This window comes from Aquarana catesbeiana, linkage group LG13, assembly GCF_042186555.1.
Source record: "Aquarana catesbeiana isolate 2022-GZ linkage group LG13, ASM4218655v1, whole genome shotgun sequence".
Classification (NCBI taxonomy): domain Eukaryota; kingdom Metazoa; phylum Chordata; class Amphibia; order Anura; family Ranidae; genus Aquarana; species Aquarana catesbeiana.
Window position 1 is genome coordinate 20248520 of NC_133336.1, and position 20041 is coordinate 20268560.

Genomic DNA, 20041 nt, shown 5'->3' on the forward strand with positions numbered 1-20041 from the left:
TATTTGCAAATTATGGTGGAAAATAAGTATTTGGTCAATATCAAAAGTTCATCTCATTACTTTGTTATATATCCTTTGTTGGCAATGACAGAGGTCAAATGTTTTCTGTAAGTCTTCACAAGGTTGTCACACACTGTTGCTGGTATGTTGGCCCATTCCTCCATGCAGATCTCCTCTAGAGCAGTGATGTTTTGGGGCTTTTGCTGGGCAACACGGACTTTCAATTCCCTCCAAAGGTTTTCTATAGGGTTGAGATCTGGAGACTGGCTAGGCCGCTCCAGGACCCTGAAATGCTTCTTACGAAGCCACTCCTTCGATGCCTGAGCGGTGTGTTTGGGATCATTGTCATGCTGAAAGACCCAGCCACGTTTCATCTTCAATGCCCTTGCTGATTGAAGGAGGTTTGCACTCAAAATCTCAGGATACATGGCCCCATTCATTCTTTCATGTACACGGATCAGTCGTCCTGTTCCCTTTGCAGAGAAACAGCCCCAAAGCATGATGTTGCCACCTTCATGCTTCACAGTAGGTATGGTGTTTTTTGGTTGCAACTCAGCATTCTCTCTCCTCCAAACACGACGAGTTGTGTTTCTACCAAACAGTTCTACTTTGGTTTCATCTGACCATATGACATTCTCCCAATCCTCTTCTGGATCATCCAAATGCTCTCTAGCAAACCTCAGACGGACCCAGACATGTACTGGCTTAAGCAGGGGGACAAGAATGGGAGAAACTGCCCAAAAATAGGTGTGCCAAGCTGGTAGCGTTATGCTCAAAAAGACTGGAGTGTGTAATTTTTATTTTTAATAAATTTACAAAGATTTGAAACAAACTTCTTTCACGTTGTCATTATGGGTTATTGTTTGTAGAATTTTGAGGAAAAAAATTAATTTAATCTGTTTTGGAATAAGACTGTAGCATACAAAATGTGGAAAAAGTGAAGCGCTGTGAATACCTGCCGGATGCACTGTAGATTGCAGAGTTCCTCAAGATCGGTTCTGCTCTGGATCTGATGAGATTGGAAGAGGAGCAGCACCATCTGAGATCGTCTTCATTGACATAAATCCTTCGGGAGTCCCATTCACCTTTAGCACTGATGTTTGTTTCTTGCTTTCTTCACAGTCACCAGTATTGCCTGTGGTCTGCTTGCATTACTGACTTACCATGCCTTGTTCTGGGCTGTGTGTCTTTGTGTGGAGGTGGCCATTTACCATTTTGGTAAAGGCAGGGCTTTGCCTCCTCATGTCAGAATTTCCCCTCTTTTGAGTGGTGTGGTAATGATGAGGATGTAGAAGTAGCAATGGGTGGAGGAAGCACAGATTAACAAATGAATGAAGCAGGGAAATCCTTGAACTGCGGGTCCTCAGGTACAGTGCCTTCAAAAAGTATTCATACCCCTTGAAATTTTCCACATTTTGTCATGTTAGAACCAGAAACGTAAATGTATTTTATTGGGATTTTATGTGATAGATCAACACGAAGTGTCACATAATTGTGAAGTGAAAGGAAAATGATAAATGGTATTCAAATTTTTTTTACAAATAAATCTGTGAAAAGTGTGGGGTACATTTGTATGGCGCCCCCCGGAGTCAATACTTTGTAGAACCCCCTTTCACTGCAATTACAGCTGCAAGTCTTTTTGGGGATGTCTCTACCAGCTTTGCACATCTAGAGAGGGACATTTTTGCCCATTCTTCTTTGCAAAATATCTCAAGCTCTGTCAGATTGGATGGAGAGCGTCTGTGAACAGCAATTTTTAAATCTTGCCACAGATTCTCAATGTGATTTAGGTCTGGACTTTGACTGGGACATTCAAACACATGAATATGCTTTTATCTAAACCATTTCATTGTAGCTCTGGCTGTATGTTTAGGGTCGTTGTCCTGCTGGAAGGTGAACCTCCGCCCCGGTCTCAAGTTTTTTGCAGACTCTAATGTCCCGTACACACGGTCAGATTTTCCGACGGAAAATGTTCGATGGGAGCTTGTTGTCAGAAATTTTGAACGTGTGTATGCTCCATCGGACATTTGTTGTCGGATTTTCCGACAACAAAAATTTGAGAGCTGGTTCTCAAATTTTCCGACAACAAAATCCGTTGTCGGAAATTCCGATCGTGTGTACACAATTCCGACACACAAAAGTGCCACGCATGCTCGGAATCAAGCAGAAGAGCCGCACTGGCTATTGAACTTCATTTTTCTCGGCTCGTCACCGCATTCTTGACGTTCGGAATTTACGGCAACATTTGTGCGACCGTGTGTATGCAAGACAAGTTTGAGCCAACATCCGTCGCAAATAAATCCATGGATTTTGTTGTCGGAATGACCGATCGTGTGTATGCGGCATAACAGGTTTTCTTCTAAGATTGTCCCGTATTTGGCTCCATCCATGACAAAATGTGGAAAATTTCAAGGGGTACGAATACTTTTTTAAGGCACTGTATGATAAAAATTATAGACCCTTCATTTCTTTGTAAGGGGCAAACTTACAAAATCTGCAGGGGATCAAATAATTATTTTCCCCCACTGTATGTGAATGAGACTTTTAAACACTTTAGCACCGCGCTATAGCCAAAAGACTGAACAGCACAGTACTATAGTCCCTTGGACACAGCTGATCACAGATCCGGGGTAAAGGGCCAATCACGGTGGCCCTTTATCATGTGATCAGCTGTGTTTAATCACAGCTGATCACGTGTAAACAGACTTGCTGGTTATTGGCAGTCCTTGCCTCACACGCTGTATCCCTGTGTGGAAAGGAGTGCGGATAACCAGCAAGGCTGCCAGCACACTGTTTACAGTGATTATTGATGCAACTCCATCAGTGCCGCCTCATCATCGCACATCGGAGAAGAAGAGAAATTACTTCTTTGCAAAATTAAATTCCCCAATGATGATTTAATACCACCAATGGCAAACTCTGTCTCAAAAAAAATTATAAAAATGTCATATGGGTACAGTGTTACATGACTGCACAATTGTCATTCAAAGTGTGACAGCACTGAAAGTTGACCTGGGCAGGAAAGGGGGGGGGGTGCCCGGTATTAAAGTCGTTATTAAAGTGATTGTAAGGGTTCGTTTTTTTTTTTCTTAAATAACAAACATGTCATACTTACCGCCACTGTGCAGCTCGTTTTGCACAGAGTGGCCCCGAACCCCCTCTTCCAGTGTACCCCAGCATCTCTCGCGGCTCCTCCCCACATCAGATAACCCCCTAGGAGAAGCGCTCTCCGGGGGGGGGGGGTTTACCTTGTGGGCGCACTCCCGAGTCCAGCATTTGCGTTCATAGACATGAATGCCGGACTCGGCCCCACCCCCCCGGCGCTCACGTCATTGAATTTGATTGACAACAATGGCTGTGCTGCTATCAATCTATCCAATCAAGAGTCGGGACCCCGTGGAGAGAGGGGGGCGTGATTCCGGCGACAGAAATACGGGGCTCAGGTAAGTAAAATGGGGGGCCGGTCACTGCCAGAAGTTTTTTCACCTTAATGCATAGGTTTACTTTAACTAACCTGACCGTGTGGCTACAAATACCAGAGAAGAGTAGTAGTTCATCAACATTCTTTACCTTTTGAACAGGTGATCATTGTACAGATAAGTGCCGGTGGTTGGTCTCTAATACACAGGTGTGTGTTACTATGGCAGCTTTCACAACAGTTATGAGAAAAAAAAAAAACCTTCATGTGAGTTATAATAGTAACCAAAGACAGTGTTCGTTAACGATCACATGTTTCCATCATACCATAATACCTTTATTAAAAAAAAATACTATAAAGTTATTTATAAATGAAGCTGAACCCTTACAGTATAATTAGTAACAAGTTAAACATTATTGGGCAGCAGCCTCACAACACTCTTTCTGTACAGGGGCAAGTAGACATGTGCATGACGATAAAAAGGGTTTCCTTTCATTTAGATTTGTTAATCTAGTTATTTAATTTAGTTAAATTCGGTTGATTCGTTCAATTCGTATTTGGTATTCGGAATTCGTTTTATATCTTTTTCTAATTTTCTTTGAATTTACCGATTTTTTTTATTTTTTTTATTTTTTTTATTCAAAATGTAGATAAATTTAACCAGTAGACATCCGCGCTATGGCCGAATGACGACCACAGCGCGGACCTGCATTCCCGGGATGCCATCATATGACGGCCTCCCCTGTGCACGCTCCCTGCGCGCGTCCTGCAGGGCGCGCATCCTGTGATCACCGAGTCACTGAGACTCAGCTGATCACCGATCCGAGTAAGGGGCTGGTCCAGGCCCCTTACCATGTGATCAGCTGTCAGCCAATGACAGCTGATCACATGATGTAAACAAAAGATCGGTAATCGTTTTTTTTTTTTACTCACGCTGACAACGCGAGTAGAAAAAAAAAGCCGATCACTGGCTCACATGTCAGGGACATCGGTCCCCAAGTGTAAGAGGCACATCTGCCTCATCAGTGCCACCTAAAAGTGCCACCTAACAGTGCCCACAGTGCCACCTAACACTGCCCACAAGTGCCACCTATCAATGCCCACAAGTGCCACCTATCAATGCCCACCTGTAGTGCCAATCAGTGCCACCTGCCAGTGCTGCCCATCACTGCCACCCATCAGTGCCCATCACTGCCACCCATCAGTGCCCATCACTGCCGCCTCATCAGCGTACATCAATGAAGGAGAAAAATGACCCGTTTTAAATTTTTTATAACAAAATATAAAAAAATAATTTTTTTTTTTTTTTTTTAAATTCCGTTTTTTACATTTTTTTAACAAAAAGTAAAAACCACAGATGTGATCAAATACCACCAAAAGAAAGCTCTATTTGTGCTGAAAAAAAGATAAAAATGTCATTTGGGTACAATGTTGTATGACCGCGCAATTGTCATTCAAAGTGCGTCAGCGCTGAAAATTGGTCTGGATAGGAGGGGGGTTTAAGTGCCCTGTAAGCAAGTGGTTAAATAAAGATAAATGTCTAATCGGTTGAATCAAAAATTTTTGATTTTTTTTTTATTCGAATGCGGCAAACTGAACAAACAAAAAAAAAAAACTTCATCAAATGATTACAATGATTCTTTAAATCACCTTTGGCTTAACAAAGACGGCATTCGTTCGAAATGATACTCTAATAACACACGCAGTCTTTGATTTCAGAAAAATGTTTACAGTTCAAATTGGAATGGAATTCAATGTAAAATTCGATTCGAATTTCAATTTGAATTTTGGAAATTCGGATGAATTTAGTTTCGTTATTCGGAGCGCTTGGTAAACTTTGTTTATGCTGTAATTCGGGTATTCGGATATATCTGAATCTCTGAATAACAAAAAATTTGTCTGAATCTTCATTCGGAACGAAGCGAACAGCGCATGTCTAGGGGCAAATGGATAAAGTATATTTTTTAGATAACTTGCTTTAAATGTTTTAAAGGGACTAAAGCCTCGTGTACACACGATTGGATTTTCTGACGGGAATTGTGTGTTGACTGTTGGCGGAAAACCCGACCCTTTTGTACGCTCCATCAGACAATTGTCGGATTTTCCGCGGACAAATGTTGGATGGCGGCTTTAAAATTTTCCGCGGACAACGGCCTGTTGTCGGATTTTCCAATTGTGTTTACACAAAAACGCATGCTCGAAATCAATGCTCACCAAACACAACATTCGCAGAAGGTGCCCAAAGGGTGGTGCTAAAGAGCTGATAAACCACGTAGTGCATCACTACGTTCGTGTTTGTTGGCCGACAATTGTGTGCTGTTTGTATGCAAGACAAGTTACTGGCACACGCCCTTCGGACAAAAGTCTGACGCTTTGTCTGCGGAAAATCCGATCGTGTGTATGAGGCTTTAGGTCCGGACCATTAGCTGGCCATTTAAAAATACATTTTTTTTTTCAGTTTGAGACACTGTATGATTTTTTTCTTGGGTTCCCCCCCCCGTAAGGTTCTTTTTGTTTACTTCCTTAGGTCGGTTTCACCCTGGTACGACACGACAGTCGTACCAATTTGGATCCGACTTTGCCCTGCGACTTGAAGTCCAACATGCGTCAGACTTTAACTGCTTGACATCAGTGCTATAGTCGAATGACAGCCACAGCGTGGACCTGCATTTCCGGGAGGCCGCCATATGACTGCCTCCCCTGTGCACGCTCCCTGATCACCGAGTCACTGAGACTCGGGTGATCACCGATCCGAGTAAGGCTCGGTTCACACTAGGACGACTTGTCAGGCGACCTAGTCGCCTGACAAGTAGCGTCCCGTACTGTACAATGGAACCGTTCTAAGGGGAGCGACGCAAGTCGCTCCGACTTAGAAAAAGGTTCCTGTACTACTTTGTGGGCGACTTGGGGCGACTTGCATAGACTTCTATACAGAAGTCGTTTTGCAAGTCACCCAGGCAGTCGTGTGCAGGTCGCCTCGGTGAGGCGACCTGCAAGTCGTGCCGCCCCTAGTGTGAACTGAGCCTAAGGGGTCACTGACAGCTGACAGCGCGAGGAGAAAAAAAAGCCGATCACCGGCTTATCTGCAAGGGACATCGGTCCCGAAGAGAAAGAGGCAATTCTGCCTCAATTGTGCCACCAGTACCCCCTGCCAGTGCCACCTGCCATTGTCACCTGACAGTGCCCATGAGTGCCACCTATCAATGCCCACAAGTGCCACCTATTAATGCCCACCAGTGGTGCCAATCAGTGCCACCTAGAAGTGCTGCCTATCAGTGTAACCGATCAGTGCCCATTATTGCTACCCATCACTGCCAACCATCAGTGCCCATCACTGCCACCTATGGGTGCCCATCAGTGCCGCCTCATCAGCGTACACCAATGAAGGAGAAAAATTAACTGTTTTAAAATTTTTATAACAAAATATAAAAAAAAAAGTTTTTTTTTTTTAAATTCGGTCTTTTAAAATTTTTTTAACAAAAAATAAAACCGCAGAGGTGATCAAATGCCACCAAAAGAAAGCTCTATTTGTGGGGAAAAAAATTATAAAAATTTAATTTGGGTACAGTGCTATATGACCGCGCAATTGTCATTCAAAGTGCGTCAGTGCTGAAAGCTGAAAATTGGTCTGGATAGGTGGGGGGTTTAAGTGCCCGGTAAGCAAGTGGTTATTGAACAGGGATCCAACTTTGTTCCCCGACAATACCAGGCACTGTGTCTGGTATGAATCTTTAGTGGGAACTCCACACCAAATATAAAAAAAGCGGCATGGGTTCCCCCTCCAAGAGCATACCAGGCCTTTTGGTCTGGTATGGATTGTTTTTTTAATTTGGCGTGGAGTTCCTCTTCAAGATCATCAGAGCATAAGTCAGATCCATTAAGACGGCGATTCGACTTTGATCCGACTTCAGTGATATTCAATGGGCTGAAGTAGGATCAAAGTCGGACCAAAGTATTGCAGGGAACATTTTCAAAGTCAGACCAGTGAAGACGGCTCCCATAGGGAAACATTGATTTTCACTCGTCGTGCGACATGAGCTCCCGATGTCGGAGCGTTTGTCGTACCGGTGTGAACCTGGCCTGAGGGCTTTTTCCCACCAGGTGCATTGAGCTGCGTTAATCAGGTAGATCAATGCAGGGTCCACACATGGACACGGAGAGAGAACATTTATTTTTCATGTGCACAACACGTTACAATGCTACAAATTACAAGTTAGAGATTAAATAAAAGATAATAATTGAAGATTGTATGCAAAATATGTGAAAAACTGACGCCTATATCTCACAATGCTCTGCGCCTAGGACTGCCCATGAAATCAAATGTAGTAAAAAGAAAAGCAGCTACTTAAATGAAAAACATATATGCATAAGCAAAAAAAGGTGTAAATCAATGGTGCCAAGTCTCTGATTCCTTATTTGCAGCAGCGCTGTGTGCCCGATGTCAAGACACATATAAATAAGACAAAAATGGTAAAGAAGATGTGCAGGACAGTTCAAAAGAATTCCAGTCTGTGCATATGAAGAGTTTCTTGTCACCAGGAAAAAAACAACACCGCGTGAGGGGGTGTCCCCCAGTGAGTTTGCACTCACCACAATTCCAGAAAATACAGGCCTTTGTACTGTTGTTATTTAATAACCATCCATCTTCTATCACCAACCACCAGATGTCGCTAGCATTCTCGATTAATAGTATACCATAAGGGGAAAAAACAAACTCATATAGCGTAATATTGCTAATGATACGTTTATTGACATATAGTGTTCCCTTCCCCCTTAAAAACTGCGTACCAAAAATAAAACAATAGTAAAGCAGAAAGAGCGTTTGTAAAGTGCACTGTGCCTTAGTCTACGTCTCCCGGGAGGAGTTGCCAGAGCGCTCGCTGTATGCGGCTGGTTTCACTTGCTTCCTGGTTCCTTCCGGTGCGTGGAACGCACACGTCACTTCCGGTGGATTACGACCCTGGCGCGTGTTTCGTCACTTCCGGACGTCATCTTCATGTGCACAACACGTTACAATGCTACAAATTACAAGTTAGAGATTAAATAAAAGATAATAATTGAAGATTAGAAGCTCACTGCTAGGAGGGGGAGCAAGAGGCAATGGCGAGTGATGATCAGGACCTGATTAAGAGCATCGTGGGCCTGGTGCTGAGGATTTTGGTGGCCCTTTTTTATGGAAATGGGGGAGTGGGAGAGAGAGAGAGAGAGAGAGAGAGAGGGGTAGGAGGCAGAGGGAGAGATGAGAGAGGAATGGGGGGTTGAGAGAGAAGGAGGTAGGAGAGAGAGGAGAGGTGAGAGAGAGAGAGTGGGTATGAGAGAAAAGGGGAAGTGAGAAAGAGGAGAGGGGGGAATGAGAGAAACGGTGGATGGGAGAGAGAGGGGGGTAGGAGAGAGAGAGTGAGGGGGTGAGAGCGAGAGAGAGGGGGGTAAGAGAGAAGTGGGTAGGAGAGAGAGAGAGAGAGGGGGTGACAGAGCGTTGGTAGGAGAGAAAGGGGGAAGTGAGAAAGGGGAGAGAGGGGGATGAGAGAGAGGGGGTGAGAAGAGGTAGGAGAGAGAGTGAAGGGGTGAGAGAGGGGGTAAGGGGGGCCGAGTGATACAGTGAGCGGCTGTATCATGGGAGCGTGCCCGCAAGCACTCAACACCATGTGAGGGAGCTCTTATGAAGGTGTTGAGTCCTTGCGGGGGGGAGCCGAGACAGCCGCCGAGGGACCAAAGAAGACCAGGTTCGGGGCCACTCTGTGCAAAACGAGCTGCACAGTGGAGGTAAGTATAACATGTTTGTTATTTTAAAAAAAAAATTATCTTTAGTGATCCTTTAAAGCGGGATTCCGGCCTGAAAAAAAAACAAACACTGTAGCTGCTGACTTTAAATAAGTATTACCTGTCCTGGGTGCCCGCGATGTCGGCCGCCCGAGGCCGACCCGTCCCTCGGCTCTCGGGTCCCGGCATTGCCATTTTCCTACTGCGAACGCGCGAGCGGCGCGGCGCTCTGTGAATGGCCCCGTGGTGTTCTGGGAACACACACACAGTTCCCAGAAGACAACGGGGCCGCTCACCGAGGAGAAGAACACGCCGCGGAATAGGAAGAGGCAGATTAGGAAGACTGCCTAGCAACAAGGGTTTAGGTAAGTTTAAAATTTCTTTTTTTTTTCAAATGTTTTTTTTTTATTTTTTTTTAGGATTTTTGGTGATTTTTTTTATTTTCAGGGTGGCCCTCCATTTTAAATACTTGACAGAGAGTACAACTGCGGTTCTCAGCAGTAGCCACCAGGTGGTGTTTTGTATAAGGAGATAGAAGTGGTCGTAGTGCCCAGCAGTGGATGGCAGGTGGCGCTGTATAACAGAAGTGGTTGGAGGTGAGAACAGTAACAGCCTGGTATCGCTGTGTAGGAGGCGCTCAGGTGCAGTTCCTTGGCAATGATCTCCAGGTGGCGCTGTGTAGGAGGAGTGCAATCTCGCTTACCAAGCAGTGGTGGCGCTGTGTAGGAAAGGCGCTCAGGTGCAGTTCCTGGGCACTGGCCGCCAGGTGGCGCTGTGTAGTCTTCCTATTCCCAGCAGTGGTGGCGCTGTGTAAGAGGCGCTCAGGTGCAGTTGCTCGGCAATGGTCGCCAGGTGGCGCTGCGTAGGAGGAAGAGTGTCGTCTCACTTCCCGAGCAGCGGTGGCGCTTAGGTGCAGTACCTCGGCAGTGGTCTATAGGTGGCGCTGTGTCCCCCGGTACGGTACTGCAGTGTTCCGGGCCGGCGGCGGGTTCCGGTTCGGCGGAGGCGGACATGGCGGCTAGGAAGGCCGGATCCCGGCTGGAGCTGGAGATAGAGCGGAGCCGCTCGGAGTGTCAGTGGGATCGGATCCCGGAGCTCGTCAGGCAGCTCTCCGCCAAACTCATCTCCAACGGTGCGGGGAGAACCGGGGAACACGGGGGGAGAGAGAAGGGAACCGGGGAACACGGGGGGAGAGAGAAGAGAACCGGGGAACACGGGGGGAGAGAGAAGGGAACCGGGGGAGGGGGACATGAGGTGACAGGGAATCCCCCCCCCCCATCCTCCAGATATATCATCATACAGATCTGTGTATAGCACTGTGTGTACATCTATATACATCTCATATCTCTCTATGTATATGTATATAACACTGTATACATCTCTCTCTCTCATATATATAAACACTATATCTCTCTGTATTACATATATATTTTATATATTGGGTTCTGTAGCATGCTTGTCTGTTAGTTCCTTGTATGCACCTCACAGGGGGGGCCCCGTCTGTCCGCGGTGCACCTCACAGGGTGGGCCCCGTCTGTCCGCGGTGCACCTCACGGGGGGGGCCCCGTCTGTCCGCGGTGCACCTCACGGGGGGGGGCCCCGTCTGTCCGCGGTGCACCTCACGGGGGGGGCCCCGTCTGTCCGCAGTGCACCTCACAGGGGGGGGCCCCGTCTGTCCGCGGTGCACCTCACAGGGGGGGGCCCCGTCTGTCCGCGGTGCACCTCACGGGGGGGGGGCCCCCGTCTGTCCGCGGTGCACCTCACGGGGGGGGCCCCGTCTGTCCGCGGTGCACCTCACGGGGGGGGGCCCCGTCCGCGGTGCACCTCACAGGGGGGCCCCGTCTGTCCGCGGTGCACCTCACAGGGGGGCCTTGTCTGTCCGCGGTGCACCTCACAGGGGGGCCCCGTCTGTCCGCGGTGCACCTCACAGGGGGGCCCCGTCTGTCCGCGGTGCACCTCACAGGGGGGCCTTGTCTGTCCGCGGTGCACCTCACAGGGGGGCCTTGTCTGTCCGCGGTGCACCTCACAGGGGGGCCTTGTCTGTCCGCGGTGCACCTCACAGGGGGGCCTTGTCTGTCCGCGGTGCACCTCACAGGGGGGCCTTGTCTGTCTGCGGTGCACCTCACAGGGGGGCCCCCGTCTGTCTGCGGTGCACCTCAAAGGGGGGCCCTGTCTGCAGTTCACCTCACAGGAGGCTCCGTCTGTCCATGGTGCACCTCACAGGGGGGCCCTGTCTGTCCGTGGTACACCACACAGGGAGCCCTGTCTGCAGTTCACCTCACAGGGGGCCCCGTCTGTCCGCGGTGCACCTCACAGGGGGCCCCGTCTGTCCGCGGTGCACCTCACAGGGGGCCCCGTCTGTCCGCGGTGCACCTCACAGGGGGCCCCGTCTGCAGTTCACTTCACAGGGGGCCCCGTCTGCAGTTCACCTCACAGGGGGGGCCCCCGTCTGTCTGCAGTTCACCTCACAGGGGGGCCCCCGTCTGTCTGCACCATGTCACACTGTCAGTAGCAGGAACACAGATCGTTGATTGGTTCCTCTTCCCATACTCAGTTTCGGGTGTTTCTTTGTGTTTTCCAGATGACATGGCTGAGCTGCTGTTGGGGGAGACTGGACTGGAGCAATACTTAAAGGAGAACCCCGTCAAGCAAGGAGCCAGCCCCCAGGGGCCCCGGCAGAAGCTAACCGATGTCCGCAAGCACCTGACAGCCGCTCTGGACAGAGGGAACCTCAAGGTACTGCCATAGCTGACCCCATCCGGCTTCTCACTCAGATGTCACTTCTCTTCTGTATCCATAGGGGGAGAAAAGGTTCACATCGTTTGTAGCAACCAGTCGGAGTTTGTGTTGATGGGATCTGTATGCAGACATTGCTGCTGAGTGTCTGTCTATGCAGCCAATCAGAATCACTCCCTGCACAGAGATTTGTGTCCTGCCACTGATACCCAAATGCAATCCAAAGCTCTGTAGAGGTCAATACTTTGTGGGAGAAGATACTAAAGGGTTTAGGTCTACTTTGCTGGAAGTCCCCCACTTACTCATTACAAAACATTAAGGGGTCTGTTTATAAAGCTTCCTATGTAAATCCCTCACACAACCATCAACCTCATCGACCTAATACATTTGTCTCCTGTGATCGGCAGCCCCATCTAGTGGTCATAATGCAGTATTTTCCTAAAATACCTCAATCAGCATAATGCTGCACTATGGCCACTATAAACATATTGGGTAAATGACGGTTATTTTTCGTGATTGGGTTTGCACATTGACACGTTCAAACAGCTAATTTTTCATAAGTCAACCCCCTAAGTGAAAGCCATAAATAAAATAAGCATTGAAAAAAAATTATTAGAAATACCCACCTTATACTCTTATCCTCTTCCCACCAAATCACACCTGTCTTATAGACCCCAGATATCTCCATAAAGAGGACCTGTCTTATAGACCCCAGATCTCTCCATAAAGAGGACCTGTCTTATAGACCCCAGATCTCTCCATAAAGAGGACCTGTCTTATAGACCCCAGATCTCTCCATAAAGAGGACCTGTCTTATAGACCCCAGATCTCTCCATAAAGAGGACCTGTCTTATAGACCCCAGATCTCTCCATAAAGAGGACCTGTCTTATAGACCCCAGATCTCTCTATAAAGAGGACCTGTCTTATAGACCCCAGATCTCTCTCCATAAAGAGGACCTGTCTTATAGACCCCAGATCTCTCCATAAAGAGGACCTGTCTTATAGACCCCAGATCTCTCCATAAAGAGGACCTGTCTTATAGACCCCAGATTTCTCCATAAAGAGGACCTGTCTTATAGACCCCAGATCTCTCTCCATAAAGAGGACCTGTCCTATAGACCCCCAGATCTCTCCATAAAGAGGACCTGTCTTATAGACCCCAGATCTCTCTCCATAAAGAGGAACTGTCTTGTAGACCCCTGATCTCTCTCCATAAAGAGGACCTGTCTTGTAGACCCCTGATCTCTCTCCATAAAGAGGACCTGTCTTGTAGACCCCTGATCTCTCTCCATAAAGAGGAACTGTCTTATAGACCCCAGATCTCTCCATAAAGAGGACCTGTCTTATAGACCCCAGATCTCTCCATAAAGAGGACCTGTCTTATAGACCCCAGATCTCTCTCCATAAAGAGGACCTGTCTTATAGACCCCCAGATCTCTCTCCATAAAGAGGACCTGTCTTATAGACCCCAGATCTCTTCGTAAAGAGGACCTGTCTTATAGACCCCTGATCTCTCTCCATAAAGAGGACCTGTCTTGTAGACCCCTGATCTCTCTCCATAAAGAGGACCTGTCTTGTAGACCCCTGATCTCTCTCCATAAAGAGGACCTGTCTTGTAGACCCCTGATCTCTCTCCATAAAGAGGAACTGTCGCTGCCTATTACTGTCACAAGGGAGGTTTGCGTCAAAAACAGCAATTAAAGTGCTCAAAAAAGAAATTGAAATGCCCCCGTGCTAGCTTGCAAAGGCGAACACATGCATCAGTCCCTCGCGCACGCAAACAGCGATCATCTCACACATGTGAGATATTGCCAAGAACATCAGATCATGGGCAGTAATTCTCGCACCAGACCTCCTCTGTAAATCTAAGGTGGTAACCTGTAAAGGCTTTTAAAGCTTTGCCTATAGATGGATAGTAAAATTTACATTGTTTGTCGCCATTGCACTGGCATTAAAGCGTGATGTGTTTCTATTTACGCAGCATGACGTCATCTTTTATATTTTTCAAAAAAATTGGGTTATATAATCCGTTTTTTTGCATTAAATTTTTTTTTTTTTAAATGTTTTTTTTTCCCAAAAATTGTGTTTGAGAAATTGGTGCTCAAATACCGCGTGACAAGAAAGAAAAATTGTGCAACACCCACCAATTTATTCTCTAGGGTATCTGCTTTAAAAAATATATAATTTTTTGGGGTTCTAAGTGATTTTCTAGCAAAAAAAAACTGATTGTTACATTTAAACAAAACATGCCAGAAAAGGCCTGGTCTGGAAGTGGTTATTCTGTCAGGCTTACGTAGGTGAGGGTGATGTCTCTGATCCTTCAGGCGGGGGATCCTGGGAAAGCTGAGATCACAAATCCCACTAAAAATGTGATCCTGCACAGTGCTGGAGGGCCGGAGACCTGGGATCATCACTCTCATGTGCAAAAGGAATCTAATGGGAGTGATTTCATAATTGTCAATAAGTTGCTGCACTTGCAGGGCTCTAATGAGGAAAGTGGCAGGGTCAGCATCCCTTTAGACGTGATTTCCCTTTGGGAGTATATCAGAAAAAATGACATTTGGGTTGCAGGGGATGCCCGAAATCTGGCTTGTATCTTAGTGCAGACTAATCAGTGAGCCAATCGCACATGCAGGAAATTACATTTCTGGGGGGGGGGCCTCTGTATACTATCTGTATACAGGACACCTCCAGATTGCCAATTCGATTTTACAGAAAATTACAGCGGCTGCAGAATGAAAAGGAAAGTTCCTTTTTAATAACATTCAATTACAATATGACTTGTGTCACAATTGTATAATAAATATATATATATAAAATAAAAATTTGTGAAAGTGGAGTTACCCTTTAATGGTCTTCCTTTTCACCTTCGGCCAAAACTTTTAAAAAACAGGAAACAGAGCAGGAAGTGAAAATATCTCCATTTCCTGCCTGTGATAGGCGTTAGAATAGGAAGTGGGTGGACACGGGCTGTAGAGTGGGGGAGGGTAGGAACCTCTGCCAGGTTTTTCTTCCTGAGATTCTCCTTCACTTCCTGTCTGGGTGACACGTGTCAGACACAACAGGACCAGAAGGAAATCCACTCTATGGGGGGGACATAGACAGGATTTAAAGTGGAACTAAACTCTCTCTGCTAGCATTAGTAAGTAGATAGGAAGGTATAGCGCATTTATTTGTTAACCACTTCACCCCTGGAAGAATTTACCCCCCTTCCTGACCAGAGCACTTTTTGCGATTCGGCGCTGCGTCGCTTTAACTGACAATTGCGCGGTCATGCAGCGTTGCACCCAAACAAAATTGACGTCCTTTTTTTCCCTACAAATAGAGCTTTCTTTTGGTGGGTATTTGATCACCTCTGCGGTTTTTATCTTTTGCGCTATAAACAAAAAAAGAGCGACAATTTTGAAAACAAACACAATATTTTGTACTTTTTGCTGTAATAAATATCCCCAATTTTTTTTTTTTTTTCTTTTTTAAAAAAGCTAATTTCTTTCTCAGTTTAGGCCGATATGTATTCTTCTACATATTTTTGGTAAAAAAATCCCAATAAGCGTTTATTGAAAGTTATAGCGTCTACAAAATAGGGGATAGATTTATAGCATTTTTATTTTTTACTAGTAATGGTGGCGATCAGCGATTTTTATCGTGACTGCGACATAGCGAACAGATCGGACAATTTTGACACATTTTTGGAACCATTGTCATTTATACAGTGATCGGTGCTGTAAAAATGTCGCTGGCAGTGAAGGGGTTAACACTAGGGGTTAACTGTGTTCCCTGGGAGGTGATTCTAACTGTAGGGGGAGGGGACTGACTAGAGGAAGTGACGGATCGTGGTTCCTAGCTAATAGGAACACACGATCTGTCACTCCTGTCAGAACAGAACATAGAAGTGTGTGTTTACATACGCTCGTCCCTGTTCTGTGTCTCCTGCTCACGATCGCTTGTGGGCGGCGGTCATCGCGACCATCGGCCACGAGCATCGGCACCCCTGCGCGCACGCGCCTGCTATCCCGACCCCGCAAGCCGACGTATAGCTACGACGGCTCGCGTAGGGGAGCCAGCCTGCCCCAGTATAACTGCGGCGGCTGGTCGGGAAGCAGTTTAAACTTTTTTTTTTTTACATTTAGTTGGTTTCTGGCCTAGGCCAAAATGATGTCATACATCCCAGGAGTCTTTAGGAGGGAAGCAGGGAGGGGTTTTCTCAGCTAAGCACACACTCCTGCTTGCATGCCTGAGCTAAGGACAGATTGATTCCAGGAAGAAAATGCTACAAAATCATCTAAATCATCTGCCCTTACTCAAGATGACTGTGGCTACTAGACATGCTAGGGGGGTGTTTTTCAAAGTGAGTTCTCAGCAAAATAAAGCATGGAGACCTGGATGGGGGAGGGGGGTTGAAAATTTAAACATGATTCAATAGCGTGCCTTTAAATTCTGACAGTTCATTTCTGTATCTATAACTCAGAGACAGATCTTCAGCGCCAACAGAGCGCTGGGGGAGGGGCATAAACTTGTACATCGTTGCCTGTTTCGGGGCTTAGGGTGCACGCTTGCACGGACACCCCCACCAACACCCCCACCAACACCTGCTGTCATTGTACACAGCAGGAGTTTGTCACCAGGTCCCAGCCAATGATTCACGGCCGGGACCTGCTGATCGGTTGTGTCCAATCACAGACCAGAGCTCAGTGTTGGCATTCAACACAGGTCTCCGTACAGAGGGAACAATCTCTCTCTCTCTCTCTCTCTCTCTCTCTTTCTCCTCCCTGCAAAGCAGGGAGAAGAAGCAAAGATCTTTAGTAAAAGCAGCACACATAAACACTTGCTGGGCACACGTTTAACCCCTTGATTGCCCCTAGATGTTAAAGTGATTGTAAGGCTTTGTGTTTTTATTTTTTTTAAATAACAAACATGTCATACTTACCTCCACTGTGCAGCTCCTTTTGCACAGAGTGGCCCTGATCCTCCTCTTCTGGGGTCCCCTGGTGGCTCTCGCGGCTTCTCACCACATCAGATAACCCCCTAGGAGAAGCGCTCTCCCGGGGGGTTACCTTGCGGGCGTGCTTCCAAGTCCAGCATTTGCGTCCATAGATATGAATACCGGCCTCTCCCCCCCCCCCGGCGCCCACGTCTTTGGATTTGATTGACAGCAGCGGGAGGCAATGGCTGTGCTGCTATCGATCTATCCAATCAAGAGCCAGGACCCCGGGCAGAGAGGGACAGTGTGTCTCCGCTGAGGACATTTTCGGGGCTCAGGTAAGTAAAACGGGTTTCCCCCGTATCCAATTCGCATGACAGGCGAGTGTGACCGTCTCTCAATGGAGCCGGTTCACACGTCTCCGGGGCGGCCGCGACCCTTTGGATAGGGGTACTGTGTGTCTCTTGGCTCCGAATCGGGTGCAAATCCAGCCAGATATTTGGACCCGATTCGCCCCTGAGTCGGTCAACAGGGACGCATCGGACCCCCTGCTGTGCCCTGCAGCCGTAGCAAGTGTGAACCCAGCCTCACCCAGCGCAGAGATCTCACCCACCGTTGTACCGGCTCCTCTTCTGGACTGAAATTACTTACTCTCATTTCTCTGCACACTGTGAGCTTCTCACAATATGCATTAGAAGCTGCAGCAAGTCGGAGCCTGCATCATTTCCTGGCTGGAGGATGTCCAGCATTGTCTAGCTCTTTCCTCCCCAGCCTGACAGTCCCTGGCCCCGCCCCTTTTTATTCATTGGATTTCTGTTCTTTCCATCGTGAACGCCCAGCATGACATGGGTGGGTGTCTCCTAGAGTGGTCAGTAATGCCCACTCCTGCAGACTGACCTCCACCCATGAGGGCATTTTGAGATTTGCACCCATTTTGCATTTGCATAACTCCTCCCAAGAGCCAGCCCACTGCTTGCGTCAGGACTAAGGGCTCTTGAGCGGAGTACTGAGGCTGAGGGGCTGTGATGTTTTCCAGAACCTACCCTGTTTCCCCGAAAATAAGACCTAGCGTGATTGTCGGTGATGGCTGCAATATAAGACCTACCCCCCAAATAAGCCCTAGTTAAAGTCCTTGTAGGTCTTATTTTCAGGGTAGGGCTTATTTTTGGGGAAACAGGGTAGGGCTTATTTGGGGGGGTAGGGCTTATATTGCAGCCATCACTGACAATCACGCTAGGTCTTATTTTCGGGGAAACAGGGTATGTACAGCACCCTGCAGGCCCCTCCCACCAGCCACAATCTGCTTGTATTGCATAGAGACCAAGTGAGGACATCACTAGGCCTAAAATAAGGTATGAAATTATTAGAGATTTATTTATTTCATTAACATGCTGATGAGGGAGGAGTCAAGGAAGGTGGTGATGTCACAGAGTCTAAAAGAAGTTATGTAATGAAAAAGGAAAAAATTACTATCATGCTGGTAATGGGGGAGGGAAGAACCAGGGAAGGCAAAACGTGATCCGATAAAACTTCAGCTTTAGCCCCGGTTCACACCGGTCCGGCTACTTCAGCGCAATTTCAAAGCCGCACATCAGTGTGATTTGCGCCGCCGCTTGCGACTTCATTTAACAGAAGACTATGCAAGTTGCAATGAAATCGGTAAAAAGTAGCGCAGGAACCTTTTTCATAATCTCAGCGATATGAACGGTTCCATTGCCGGCAATGACCCGCGACTTGTCATGCGATTTGGAACTGTCAAATCACCTGACAGGTTTACACCACTGCGAACGGCGGCTAAAAAGTTGGATTTTGTTTCGTACAAAGAAAAACAATGTCTTGGAGAGGAGAGCGGAGCAGTAAATCTGCCACACGGGAGGCGCCGGGACGGGACGGAGCTGCACTGTAATCTGCATTAGTAATATTCTGAGTGATCTGGAACAGGAGAGCTCCCCCTTCCTTTTTTTTTTTTTTGCTGATGAGAGAAGATTCTTCAGATGGGCTCCGGTAAAGTGACTAATGATCCTTCTAATGACAGCCGTCACTTAGGAAGATTAATTTCCTATAGTGCAGAATAATGCCTCGTCAGCACAACCGTAGAGCGGCAGACCGTCACCCGCCGTCACATGACTGTATTAGAAGAAGGGGAGGATTATAGTCACCCGTGAGCAGACAGAATGGGGGAGATTTACTAAAACTGGAGCACTTAAAATTGGGTGCAGCTGTGTGCATGGTAACCAATCGGCTTCTAACTTCAGCTTGTTCAATTAACCACTTACCTACCGATCGCTTTCACCCCCTTCCTGCCCAGGCCAGCTTTCAGCGCTGTCGCACTTTGAATGACAATTGCGTGGTCATGCTACACTGTACCCATATGATATTTTTATAATTTTATTTTATTTTATTTTTTTTTATTTTTTTTAGACTCAGCTTTCTTTTGTTGATCTTTAGGCCCCTTTCACACTGGGGCGGGGGCGGGGGCGGCGTCGGCGGTAAAGCGCCGCTATTGTAAGCGGCGCTTTACCGTCGGTATGCGGCCTCTAGCGGGGCGGTTTTACCCCCCGCTAGCGGCCGAGAAAGGGTTAAAAACCACCGTAAAGCGCCTGCAGAGGCGCTTTGCCGGCGGTATAGCCGCACCGTCCCATTGATTTCAATGGGCAGGAGCGGTAAAGGAGCGGTATACACTCCGCTCCTTCACCGCTCCGAAGATGCTGCTAGCAGGACTTTTTTTACCGTCCTGCCAGCGCACCGCCCCGAGGGCTTTCACACTGGAATCAAAGCAGCGGCACTTTCGGGTCGGTTTGCAGGCGCTATTATTAGCACAATAGCGCCTGCAAACCGCCTCAGTGTGAAAGGACCCTTAGTCACCACTGGGGTTTTTATTTTTTGCTAAACAAATGAAATAAGAACGAAAATTTTGAAGAAAATTTTTTTTTTCTTAGTTTCTGTTAAAATGATGTAAATTAGTCATTTTTCTCCTTCACTGATGTGTGCTGATGTGGCAGCACTGGTGGGCACTGATTGTCAGCAGTAATGGGCACTGTTGGGACTGCACTAATCAGTAGACTGATGACCAGTGCCCTGATTATCAGCGTAGATGTCCCCTGTGTGAATTTGCCGCTTATCAACTCTCCTCATGCACTGTCAGCGCAGGGAGGGGATTGCCAATAACCAGCAAATCCTGTTTACACTGTGATCAGCTGTGATT

The 20041-nt window shown here is 47.2% G+C and overlaps 1 protein-coding gene across 4 annotated transcripts in view; it reads left to right on the forward strand.

Moving 5' to 3' along the window:
• Positions 1 to 10068: 10068 nt before the first annotated feature.
• The window catches only part of TTC7B (tetratricopeptide repeat domain 7B), a 190706-nt gene continuing 180733 nt past the window's right edge, over positions 10069 to 20041 (forward strand). The window contains exons 1-2 of one of the 4 annotated variants that reach the window (XM_073610848.1): positions 10069 to 10310; positions 11760 to 11914. In XM_073610848.1, coding sequence (XP_073466949.1) covers positions 10190 to 10310; positions 11760 to 11914 — 276 coding nt within the window. In that variant the 5' untranslated portion in view covers positions 10069 to 10189. The remainder of the gene's footprint in view (positions 10311 to 11759; positions 11915 to 20041) is intronic. The other 3 variants (XM_073610849.1, XM_073610850.1, XM_073610851.1) reach the window with 3 other exon arrangements.